Source organism: Pongo abelii, chromosome 7 (assembly GCF_028885655.2).
Source record: "Pongo abelii isolate AG06213 chromosome 7, NHGRI_mPonAbe1-v2.0_pri, whole genome shotgun sequence".
NCBI lineage: Eukaryota > Metazoa > Chordata > Mammalia > Primates > Hominidae > Pongo > Pongo abelii.
In genome coordinates this window covers 44503947-44516731 of record NC_071992.2, presented here as the reverse complement: position 1 = coordinate 44516731, position 12785 = coordinate 44503947, and the positions used below count along the sequence as shown (strand labels likewise).

The window sequence follows — 12785 nt, the reverse complement described above, 5'->3', positions numbered from 1 at the left end:
CTCTACCTCCTGGGTTCATGCCATTCTCCTGCCTCAGCCTCCCGAGTAATTGGGACTACAGGCGCCCGCCACCACGCCCGGCTAATTTTTTGTATTTTTAGTAGAGATGGGGTTTCACCGTGTTAGCCAGGATGGTCTCAATCTCCTGACCTCATGATCCGCCCACCTCAGCCTCCCAAAGTGCTGGGATTACAGGCGTGAGCCACCGCGCCCAGCCTCAACCTTAACAAATTCTTTCTCTCCTCTTAACTCTCTTTAAAATGTCTTCTGGTATATTTGGGAAACCGGAGTGCATGCACTCACTCTCTCTCTCTCTCTCTCTCTCTATATATATATATATACATATATACATATATATGTATATATGTATGTATATATATTTTTTTTTAGACAGAGTCTTGCTCTGTCTCCTAGGCTAGAGTGCAGTAGTGTGATCTCAGCTCACTGCAAGCTCCATCTCCTGGGTTCAGGGATTCTCCTGCCTTAGCCTCCCAAGCGGCTGGGACTACAGACGCATGCCACCACACCTGGCTAATTTTTAATTTTTAGTAGAGACGGGGTTTCACCATGTTGGCCAAGCTAGTCTCAAACCCCTGACTTCAGGTGATCCGCCCACCTCGGCCTCCCAAAGTGCTGGGATTATAGGTGTGAGCCACCACACCCAGCTATTTTTGTATATATTTAATATACTAGTTAGTGTGAAGAAGCAGCCACCTCCTTAATTAGGAATATAAAAGATCTGGGCTGGTCATGGTGGTTAACACCTGTAATCCCAGCACTTAAGAAGGCTGAGGAGGAGCATCACTTGATGCCAGGTGTTCAAGACCAGCCTTGGCAACATAGCAAGACCCCATCTCTACCTAAATAACAATAATAATAATAATAATAATTGTAAAATCTGTATAAGGGAGTAAAGGCTGTCGTGAACTATGATCGTGGCCCTGCACTCAAGCCAGATGACAAAGTGAGGTCCTGTCTCAAAAAAAAAAAAAAATCTGTGTAAGGATCTTGAAGTTCATTATTCCCTCAAAGCACAAGCAGTATTTATTCCCAGTCCTGAAGTTAGCGTTAGGTTCTGTAGTTGGGTGGCTGTTCTGTCAGGATTGTGACATCACCTCCCCTCCCAAAGTCTTATTCCTGATTATAAAGTAAGGCCAGGAGTAGCATCTCCATTCAAGGGACACTATAGTCCCTGAGATAATGCAGGCAAGGTACCTGGCACAGTGCCCAGCACATAATCAATGCTTCATACAGTCGTTGGTCCCTCCCTCTCCTCGGTGATTGGCTGTAGGACCTCCATAGATACCAAAATTTGGCCGGGCGCGGTGGCTCATGCCTGTAATCTCAGCACTTTGGGAGGCCGAGACGGGCGGATCATGAGGTCAGGAGATCGAGACCATCCTTGCTAACATGGTGAAACCCTGTTTCTACTGAAAATAAAAAAATTTGCCCAGCATGGTGGCAGGCACCTGTAGTCCCAGCTACTCGGGAGGCTGAGGCAGGAGAATGGCATGAACCTAGGAGGGGGAGCTTACAGTGACCTGAGATCGCACCACTGCACTCCAGCCTGGGAGACAGAGCAAGACTCTGTCTCAAAAACAAACAAAAAAAAGATACCAAAATCCATGGATACTCAAGTCCCTTAAGTTGGCCGCCAGTATCTGCTGAACCACGGATGGAGAAGGCCAACCGTGCCTGTTAGAAGCTGTTTTGTTACCATCAGTCATAATTAACCTAACCCAGTCTTTTGGCCTTAACGTGCCAGAAACTCCTGAGTCATCCTGTCCTTCTGTTTTTCCACACATCTTTGTATGGAAAAATTCTTACTTGAAGTTTCTCAAGGGGCTTGCCTAGAGGAGAAGAAGGTCATGGCTCTGAAGGTCCCACCATTTTGTTCCTCCGATGAGTCAAAAAAGGACTTTGCTAATATTTAGATTCCAAGGGAATGTTTCTAGAATGTCCAGTGAGTGAGTCAAAATCTTATTTTTATGTAAGCCTTGAAGGTCTTTTGCCCTTCACCGTAGACTTTCATTACATACTGTTTCCTCATATGGGGTATCTCTGCGAGTCCAGCTGTGTCATCAATAGCCGTGGTGTCCTAGTTCGTGTTTTTGGTGTTTTATTTTGATTTCCTCTGCTTCTCTACTCTAAATTATTGTGAAGTTGATTATTTCTTCGGCTTAGTTTGATTTGTATTACTTTACATTTGACATGACTTTTCTCAAAAGTCTTTCTTACACTTCAAAGACTAAGTTCACACTTTTAAAAAATTGTCTTTGCATTTTTGTTCTTAAAAAAATGACTTGCAAGGACTAAAAAATAACTTTAGGAAATAAAATGCTTACTTGGGTTGGATACAAGCCTAAGCTTCATTTTTAATGAAAAAGTCTTCAGTTGTGTGGGGCCTGGTTTTTGTTCAGTGTTTAAACAGTGAATGCTAAAGTTCATGGCATGCCCCTTTGAACAGTCAAAGCAGGTCACCCAGTTAAGCCTCTGGTAGGCACCTTCTAAGGCAATGTGTGGTCCCTGGCCAGCAATAGCATGCAGGAACTTGTCAAGATGCAGATTCCGAGGCCCAGCCCTGGACCCACTGAATGCAGCCCAGTGACCTGTGGTTTAATTGGGGAGCCTCAGTGATTTGGAAGCACATTACAGTTTGAGAACCGCTGCTCTAGGCATGTCTCTTACCAGAAACGTGGCTTCCTCATTACCGTTCTAATGTAATGGGTACTCCCAAAAGTTCTAACCCTAACCCAACTTTTGCTCACTCTTTTCCACCAGCAAAGGAATTCCCAACTTAACCAGGCCTGGTTCCTGACTTCCCCAGAGCATGTCTGTACCTGATACATGCCTGCCCCTGCCTCTGCGGCCTCCTGCGGCCTCCTCCCCCTCCTCCTCCTCCTCCTCCTCTTCATCTCTTCCTCCCCTCCTCCATCTTTTCCTCCTTCTGCTCTTCCATCTCTGTCTCCTCCTCTTTATCTCTTCCTCCTCTATCTCTTCCTCCTCCCCCTCCTCCACTTCTTCCTCTTCCCCCTCCTCCACTTCTTCCTCCTCCTCCTCTTTATCTCTTCCTCCTCCTCCGTCTCTTTATCTCTTCCTCCTCCTCCTCTTCATCTCTTCCTCCTCTTCCTCTTCATCTCTTCCTCCTTCTCCTCTTCATCCCTTCCTCCTCCTCCATCTCTTCCTCCTCCTCCTCTTCATCTCGTCCTCCTCTTCCTCTTCATCTCTTCCTCCTCCATCTCTTCCTCCTTCTCCTCTTCATCTCTTCCTCCTCTTCCTCTTCATCTCTTCCTCCTCCTCCATCTCTTCCTCCTTCTCCTCTTTATTTCTTCCACCTCTTCCTCCATTTCTTCCTCCTCCTATCTCTTTCTTCTCCTCCATCTCTTCCTTCATCTCTTCCTCCTCCTCCTCCATCTCTTCCTGTTCCATCTCTTCCTCCTCTATCTCTTCCTCCTCCACTTCATTTCTTCCTCCTCTCTTCCATCTCTTCTCCTCCTCCATCTCTTCCTCCTCCATCTCGTCCTCCTCCTCTTCATCTCTTCCTCTTCCTCCTCCATCTTTTCCTCCTCCTCTTTCATCTCTTCCTCCTCCTCCTCTTTCATCTCTTCCTCCTCCTCCTCTTCATCTCTTCTTCCTCCTCTATCTCTTCCTCCTCCTCCTCTTCATCTCTTCCTCCTCCTCCTCTTCATCTCTTCCTCCTCCTCCTCTTCATCTCTTCCTCCTCCTCCTCCATCTCTTCCTCTTCCTCCTCCATCTTTTCCTCCTCTTTCATCTCTTCCTCCTCCTCCTCTATCTCTTCCTCCTCCTCCTCTTCATCTCTTCCTCCTCCTTCTCTTCATCTGTTCCTCCTCCTCCTCTTCATCTCTTCCTCCTCCTCCTCCATCTCTTCCTCTTCCTCCTCCATCTTTTCCTCCTCTTTCATCTCTTCCTCCTCCTCCTCATCTCTTCCTTCTCCTACTCCATCTCTTCCTCCTCTTTATCTCTTCCTCTTCCTCCTCCATCTTTTCCTCCTTCTCTTTCATCTCTTCCTCCTCCTCCTCTATCTCTTCCTCCTTCTCCTCTTCATCTCTTCCTCTTCCATCTTTTCCTCCTCTTCCATCTCTTCCTCCTTCTCCATCTCTTCCTCCTCCTCCGTATCTTTTCCTCCTCCTCCATCTCTTCTCTTCCCTGTCCTCCTCCTCTTCTTCCTGTTTCTCCTCCTCCTTTGCCCCCTCTTTCTCCTCCTCATCCCCCTCCTCTGGTTTCTCCTCTTCCTTCTCATCTTCCTCCTCCTTCTCTTCTTCCACCTCTTCCTCCTCCCCCTGTTCCTCCTCCAGTTGCAGCTGCTTCTGATCCAGTTTCTAGGAAACCAGGACATCAGAAACCTCTCAGGCCGCCAGTTGGCTTTGTGAGAAGGAGCCCTGCACTCAGAGGGCCTCTTTCTTCCATGCTGTGATTGTGAAGTGCAGGCTGTGGAGAAGCCAGAAATTGCCGTTACAGTGATTCCTAGTCTTGGATTGGGGAAGCCCTAGGGTGAGAAGAGTCTCCAGTTATCACCAAGAGCTGGATTCAAAACAGGGTCATTTAAATTCACCTCGTTTTCAAAATTATCACAAATGTACCCTGGTTTGAAAAAGTTGGTACCAGCCAGGCTCAGTGACTCACACCTGTAATCCCAGCACTTATGGGAGGCAGAGGCAGGCAGATCACCTGAGGTCAGGAGTTAGAGACCAGACTAGCCAACATGGAGAAACTCTGTCTCTACTAAAAATACAAAAATTAGCTGGGTGTGGTGGTGAGTTCCTGTAATCCCAGCTACTTGGGAGTCTGAGGCGGGAGAATTGCTTGAACCGGGGAGGTGGAGGCTGCAGTGAGTGGAGATTGAGCCACTGCATTCCAGCCTGGGCGACAGAGCGAGACTCCATCTCAAAAAAAAAAAAAAAAAGAGGCCGGGCGCGGTGGCTCATGCCTGTAATCCCAGCACTTTTGGGAGGCTGAGGCAGGTGGATCACCTGAGGTCAGGAGTTCGAGACCAGGTTGGCCAACATGGTGAAACCCCATCTCTACTAAAAATACAAAAATTAGCTGGGCATAGTGGCATGTGCCTGTAATCCCAGCTACTTGGGAGGCTGAGGCAGGAGAATCGCTTGAACCTGGGAGGTGGAGGTTGCAATGAGCCGAGATGGCACCACTTTACTCCAGCCTGGGCAATACAGTAAGACTCAGTCTCAAAAAAAGAAAGAAAAAAAATACTTGGTACCATGTGCAAAAATATATATATATTTTTACTTATAGAGCAAATTAGGAAATCACATTTTTTTATTTTATTTTCTCAACTAGGTTGTTTCAGAATTCCTATTACATAGGTAGCCCCTCTAATGCTTCGAATATATTGATCTAGAGCAAAAGACAAAGCTCAATTTATAAGGCAAGATATTAGAGCAGTTCTGCAAAGGAGGTAATCTCTGTGTGTGTGCACGTGTGTGCACACATGAGTGTGAATGTTTACTATGAGAAGATATCTGCAGCATATTGTTATGTGACAAACAAAAGCATAGAATAGTATATAGTGGGATTCTGCTTCTGTTTAATAAAAGGAAAAAAGAAAAAGAAATGTTCGACATGGTGTCTGTGCCTACCTAGAAAATGCCTGGAAAGATACACACCAAATAGTTCTTACTGTCTCCCTGGGAAGTAAGTTGAAGAGTGGAGGATGATGAGGAAGGTTCGTATTTGTACATCATACAATTTTGTAGGTACTGCTGATATTTTTACGATAAGCATGGATTATTTATATAAATGAAGACAAAGAATCTGCATTGAGTCAATAAGAAGGAAGGTTGTAAGGAGGAGATAATGAGTCATGATATAAGGAAACTGATATGGACTAAAGCCTTATTGGTCCCATATAAGTTTTATTTGTTTATAGATCCTTAGTCATGTGTGTTAGATGTGAAAAACAAGAAGTACAACAAGGCAATAACAATGGAGACTGAGCTTGTATAAAAAGTTCTATGTATTTCTCCCTAAATGGCTTGAATATTCATCTAATCTTTTGGGAATTTGGAATAGAATTGTAAAGATGTTTGAGGTTAGAGCTAAATCACTATTCATCGTATCTTTGCTGCTCCGCAAATGAAAGGCGCTTGACATGAAAGGGCATTTAGTGGCTAGAGCCGAGAACGGAGACCCAGAGCTCCTTGTGCTGGTTCCTGGCAGCTACTTTTGGCTGAGTGAACACAAGCCACTGAGGCTGTGCCCCAGTATGTCCATCCGCAGGGGGAAATGACGGCCGTGTCTTACTGCCTGATGTAGCCATAATTGTTTGGAAACAATTTGAGATCCGTACCAGAAAGACAATTTAATAGAAAGTATTCTTGTCAAAAATCTTGTTGTGTAGAAGCCAGTCTTGAGTTTTTAGGAGAAAAACCGTTTGCCTTCAGTGTGCATTGATTCAGGCGCTGTCCTGTGCTGAATCTTTGTATTGAATTGTTTTTTATCCACAAAACTGGATTTTATGTACTTAGTACAACTTGGAGCTGTGTAACACAGATAACTGTCAGTTTACTTTTTTCACATGCAGGCCTTAAAAGTAAATCCTTGTGCTCGTCTGATTCTCTGCTAAATCACCAAACTGCTGGAATACTTCAGTAAGATCCTGTCCCCATTCTGCTCCCCCTCTCACCTACTGTGAACAGCTTCCCCTGTTTCCCCAGGTTCCTTCTCTCTTCTTCCTCCTCTGTGACATGTTACTCTGTCTCCCCACCACTTCCCCTGGGTGATGCGTTTCTCTCCTGCTTCGCCTGCCAGTTTCTCATGACTGGGAGGTGATTTCAGAGTTTTCTGGCTATTTCCCAGGCCACATCAGTGGTAGAGGCAGGTGTGACGGCAAAGGTGCAAAGGGCAGGCGATATTATCTTAAGTCTAAGCACAGGGTGAGAAGTCTTGCCCTGGACCTCAGGTTCACCCTTTTGGTGTTGGTCCTGACACCATCTGGGACCCCATGTGACCCTGCTGGGAGCCTGGCGTGGTCCTAGAAGGAGCCCATCAAGAGAAGTCAAGCTCTTCTTGAGTTCTCTTCCGGGCCCTGCTCAGTATGAATGGTAAAAATAGGGCCTGATAGCAAAAGTGTTCACTCATTTTTAAAATATGTATCCCAGATTGTTTCTCTCTCCCTGTGGTCTGCAGGGTTTGCCTCTCTTAGATCAGTTTGGCGCAGTAGCGCTAAGCTGAAAGTAGCAAAATTAGCAATTTTATCATCAGCAAAACCACAGAAGACGCAGGGAAACCTCTTCAGGAACCATGCTTTGAAGCCATGCGTGGGATCGGTGTTGGCGTCAGTTGTTAGTTTGAGGTTGGTAAAGAGCAGGTACCATTCGAGTTGGCAAGAACCAGCTTTGGCGCAATCCTTTGCTGCGTGTATGAACCCCTACATGAAGGTGAACAGCAGACGCTGGGAAGCCTTGGCCCAGACACAGCCCAGTGCAACCAACCAAGGGGTCGCACAAGCGGCTCTCAGCTTTGGGTGCAGGGGCAGAGCCTGAGTTAGATGGGGCCTGCGGGTGCCAGTACAGCCGTGTGGCAGAGCTGAGTCCATAGCCTTCTGATGTAGTCAGGGGGATGGGAGCTGAGCAGTTAAGTGCCTGTCCTCCCCCAGTGACCTTAGCTATCATTGAGCTAGGTGATTCTGGATTTTTGTTTTTAATACTTATATACATTAATTCTGACTATATATAGTATTAACTACCTATTCTATTCATACTGTCTCTTACAATTATAAAAAAAAATTTTTTTTTTCTTCTGAGATAGAATCTTGCTCTGTTGCCCAGGCTGGAGTGCAGTGGCACGATCTTGGCTCACTGCAACTCCACCTCCCGGGTTCATGCCATTCTCCTGCCTCAGCCTCCAGAGTAGCTGGGACTACAGGTGCCCACCACCACGCCCAGCTAATTTTTTTGTATTTTTAGTAGAGACGGGGTTTCACCATGTTAGCCAGGATGGTCTCGATCTCCTGACCTTGTGATCTGCCTGCCTTGGCCTCCCAAAGTGCTGGTATTACAGGCTTGAGCCACTGTGCCCAGCCCAAATGTATGTTAATAGTATGTTAATTTTTTTTTTTTTTTTTTTTTTTTTTGAGGCAGGATCTCACTCTGTTGCCCAGGCTGGAGTTCAATGGCGCTATCATAGCTCACTGCAGCCTCAAACTCCTGGGCTCAAGAAATCTTCCCACCTCAGCCTCCCAAGTAGTTGGGACTACAGGCGTGCACCACTACTCCCAGCTAATCTTTTTATTTTTATTTTGTAGAGACAGGGTCTCACTATGTTGCTCAGGATGGTCTTGAACTCCTGGCTTCAAGTGATCCTCTCACCTCAGCTTCCCAAAGTGCTGGGATTATAGGCATGAGGCACCCTGCCCAGCCTAATAGTACCTCAGTTGAGTAACTTTGTGCTGCTTTGTATGTATAAAATGGTTAACAATAAAACAAAGACTGCAAATTTATTTAAGAGCAAAGTGTTAAATAGTTAACCCCTTTGAATTAAATTTTTTAACAATTTACAAAAGTGACATTCTTATAGTATATATATTTTTATTTCTTTTTCTTTTTTATATTTTGTTTTTTACTTTTTTTAGTAAATTCTCCCAGAACCTTACCTTATTGTATATATTTTTTAAGTTACCACTATAAAGGTATGTGTAATAAAAAGTGAAATTCCCACTCCAGTCTCCCATCTCTCCATAAAGAAATTGGAAACCACTGTATCTTCCCAGAACTTTTTCTGTAAATTCACAGATATGGCAGGAATGTGGAAAGGTGGATGTTTTATTTTTCAAACATAAATTGCATCATGCCATGTGTATATCATACAACTAGCCTGCATTGCTCATTGGATCTTGGGCCTCTTTCCTTATCAGTACATATAGACCTGCCTAATTCGTAAGACTGTCTACAATAATTATTTCACATTTTCATAATGATACATATATTAGTTGTTCTACAAATTCTCACTATTACAAATAATGCTGTGGTGAGTATTCTTGCATGTCTACCTGTGAGTTTACGTATGAGCATAAGTGTTTAAGTTGCGCACGTATGAATGTGTGTGAATGTGCCTATTGTCACCATTGACAGCCGATGGACAAAATTCAGGGTGATGAGTGCTGGAGACATGACAGCGCTATGAAAAGATGACGTTCTCAAACCATGTGCTCTTCCATCCTTGGATTGGCTAATGTTATTATTGCTTAGTGTGCATTATGGGATTTGAGTGAAAAGTTTTTCTGCACTGTAATTCCGTAAGTTGATGCTTCAAAGAAGAGTTAAATTTGAAGGTCAGTGTCCTTTTAAAAAACTCTTATTCCTTGGGCCAGGTGACTCATGCCTGTAATCCCAGCTCTTTGGGAGGCCAAAGCAGGAACATCCCACGAGGCTAGGAGTTTGAGACCAGCCTGGGCAAGATCACAAGACCTTGTCTCTTAAAAAAATAAAAATTAAAACAACAACAACACAACAACAACAAAAATCCTTTTATTTCTCAACTGATTTCAAAGAAGTTCTGTGTATGTGGTTAGGGTGCATGTCCATTTAAAGTAGGGCTACTGGCTGCTGAGGAACTAGGAGAGGCCTCAGTTGCGGAGCCAGGCAGTGTCCAGATGGCAGCTTCCTGCCGCAGGTGGGCTGGGCTGGGGTGGGCATCAGGATGGAAGACAGCTAGCTGACTCCTTCTTTTTTTTTCTTTCTTTGTTTTTTTTTTTTGAGATGGAGTTTTACTCTTGTTGCCCAGACTAGAGTGCAATGGCGCGATCTTGGCTCACTGCAACCTCCGCCTCCCAGGTTCAAGCGATTCTCCTGCCTCAGCCTCCTGAGTAGCTGTGATTACAGGCGCCTGTCACTGCGCCTGGCTAAGTTTTTGTATTTTTAGTAGAGACAGGGTTTCACCATGTTGGCCAGGCTGGTCTCGAACTCCTGACCTCAGGTGATCCTCCCACCTTGGCCTCCCAAAGTGCTGGGATTGCAGGCGGGAGCCATTGTGCCCGACCTCAGCTGACTCCCTTCTCAGCCACATTTGTGTGTGCAGCCATTTAGATATTGAAATAATATGTAAATGAATTTCATCTCAACTTAAATATGCTGTTTGTGCCCAGTTGTTAAAATTTTATTTATTTATTTATTTTTATTTTTTTTATTTTTTTTTTTGAGATGGAGTCTCGCTGTGTTGCCCAGGCTAGAGTGCAGTGGTGCAATCTTGGCTCACTGCAACATCCCCCTCCCAGGTTCGGACGATTCTCCCACCTCAGCCTCCCGAGTAGCTGGGATTACAGGCATGCGCCACCACGCCCAGCTAATTTTTGAATTTTTAGTAGAGATAGGGTTTTACTATATTGGCCAGGCTGATCTCGAACTCCTGACCTCAGGTGAGCCTCCCACCTTGGCCTCCCAAAGTGCTGCAATTACAGGCGTGAGGCGCCATGCCCGGCCCCCAGTTGTTAAAATTTTAATAATTAGCTTACTAACTAGTTTAAGCACATATTCGCAAGATATAAGACGTCTTGAACGTACAGCTTTCTACTCCAAAAAGTATAGCATGTTTTTTTGGTTGAGAGTTTTATTCACTACAAAATCCAGGTGATTCGTTCTCGATTTGGGGAGTGGGAAGTCCACCGCCCTGAGGCTCGACCTTGCAGAAGTTTCCAGTAATGACACTGCTTCTCATTTTCCTTCCCAGTGCTCGGCCTCGTTCTCCCTATGTGGGCCATAGCCCTCATTTCCTTTGGTGTCGCCCTCCTGTTCGCTTTTTTTGTGTGGCTCTTCGTGTGTCCGTGGATGCGGAGGAAAATAACAGGTATGGGCTTTTTGATTCTTCTGATTTACAGAAATGCTCCTGATTCCCAAAACCTCACATGTAACACGCCACGATCCTTACTAATGGAGGAAACGGAAGTGTGGATGACTCCAGAACATACCCCATCCTCTGTCTGTCCGTTCCTGAGTGCTTTCTGGCTCAGACGTTTTCTTGATAAGTTGTAACCCAGGTGGGCAGCAAGGTCCCAGTTGCCATGAGTAACTGGAAGTTAACCGTGCAGTCCAGTTCTGCCAGCCTGTGGAAAAACATTAGCCTTCATAGAAATGCAAATTAACTCCACAAGGAGATTTTGTTTCCCACTCACAAAAATGGCTAAGAGTACAAAGTTCCCGCAATTCCATATGTGGGTGAAGAAGTGAAATAATTGGAACTCTCCCAGGTTTATGCTGAAATGTAAAATGGTGCAACCACTTTGGAAGTTAGGTTTGCAGTTTCTTTATAAAGTTAACCTTACACTTACCATGTGGGCCAGTAATTTCACTCCTAGCTATTTATCCAAAGAAATGAAAACATGTGTTCATAAAAAGACTTGTATACAAATCTTTTCGTCATAATAGCCCAAAGTGGAAACAACGCATGTGTTGGTCAGCAGGCAAATGGGTAACCAAATTGAGTAAATTCATGCAATGGACGACCACGCAGCGATAGAGAAAATGAACTGCTAGGGACCTGACAGCTGAAGGCATCCCACAGCCGTGATACTGAGCAGAAGCCCATGATCCAGAAGAGCACCTATTCTGCATGCTGGCATTTTTCATAACATTTCCATAAATTTTCATTTAAAAGTTTTATGGATCTTTCCATTAAATTTAAGAATATGGAAAATTCATCTATAGCAACAGAAAGCACTGATTGCCTGGGATGGAAGGGGGTTGGAGAAGGCAGCTCAGGAACTTATCAGGGACATGAAATGTCTTTGTTTTCATCGGGGAAGGGGTTTAGGCCATGCCCACTTGCGGCAGGTCATCACCTGGATGCTTAAAATGTATGCATTTTTGGCTGGGGCATGGTGGCTTACATCTGTAATTCCAGCACTTTGGGAGGCCGAGGCGTGTGGATCACCTGAGGTCAGGAGTTCATTGGTCAAGAGACCAGCCTGACCAACAAGGTAAATAAAACCCTGTCTCTACTAAAAATACGAAAATTAGCCAGGCCCTGGTGGCAGGTGCCTGTAGTCCCAGCTACTCGGGAGGCTGAGACAGGAGAATCGCTTGAACCCAGGAGGCAGAGGTTGCAGTGAGCCAAGATCGCGCCACTGCACTCCTGCCTGGGCAACGGAGTGAGACTCCGTCTCAAAAAAAAAAAAGTATGCATTTTATTTTTTATATATATATATATAACCTATAATAATAATTATTATAGTACTGTAATAATTATACTGTGGTATAGTACAATTATTATACTATATGATAACTATAGTATAATATACAATATAGTACTCTACTGTATAGTACTATAATAATTGTATTATTATAGTTAATAGTAATTATAACATAACATATAATAAAACGAAACAAAATAAAACACATATTATTAAAAGGAAAACAGTTTTTAAAAAGAAGAAGAATATGGCTTAGGAAGTCAGCCAGGGCTGTTTTCCTATTCCCAATTCCCCATATTTGAATTTCAAGCCTTGAAGCCACATGCTTTTTACAGAACTCTCAAAAAACAGGTATTTACATTTGGTCTCAGCAGGTACCATAGGGTCACATTTCGGTGTGGATATATCTGCATTTGGAAATTCACTTTTCGAAGAAGACCAAAATACATGAGACAAAGCATGCTCCTGAATTGGAAGACAGTGTAGTAGAGATGCCAGTTCTTAGATTCATCTCTAGACTTTAGACAATTTAAATAGAAATCCCAGCAGGATATTTTGTAGATTTAGACAAGCCACTTTTAAAGTTCATGTAGAAAGTCAAAGAAACTAGATGAGCTGGAAC

General features: G+C 44.3%; 1 protein-coding gene across 7 annotated transcripts in view; it reads left to right on the top strand.

Moving 5' to 3' along the window:
- Positions 1-12785, top strand: part of SLC20A2 (solute carrier family 20 member 2) — a 126270-nt gene that overhangs the window by 87368 nt on the left and 26117 nt on the right. For all 7 annotated transcript variants that reach the window (XM_009243766.4, XM_009243763.4, XM_054561527.2 and 4 more), the window contains one exon: positions 10705-10821. In XM_009243766.4, coding sequence (XP_009242041.1) covers positions 10705-10821 — 117 coding nt within the window. The remainder of the gene's footprint in view (positions 1-10704; positions 10822-12785) is intronic.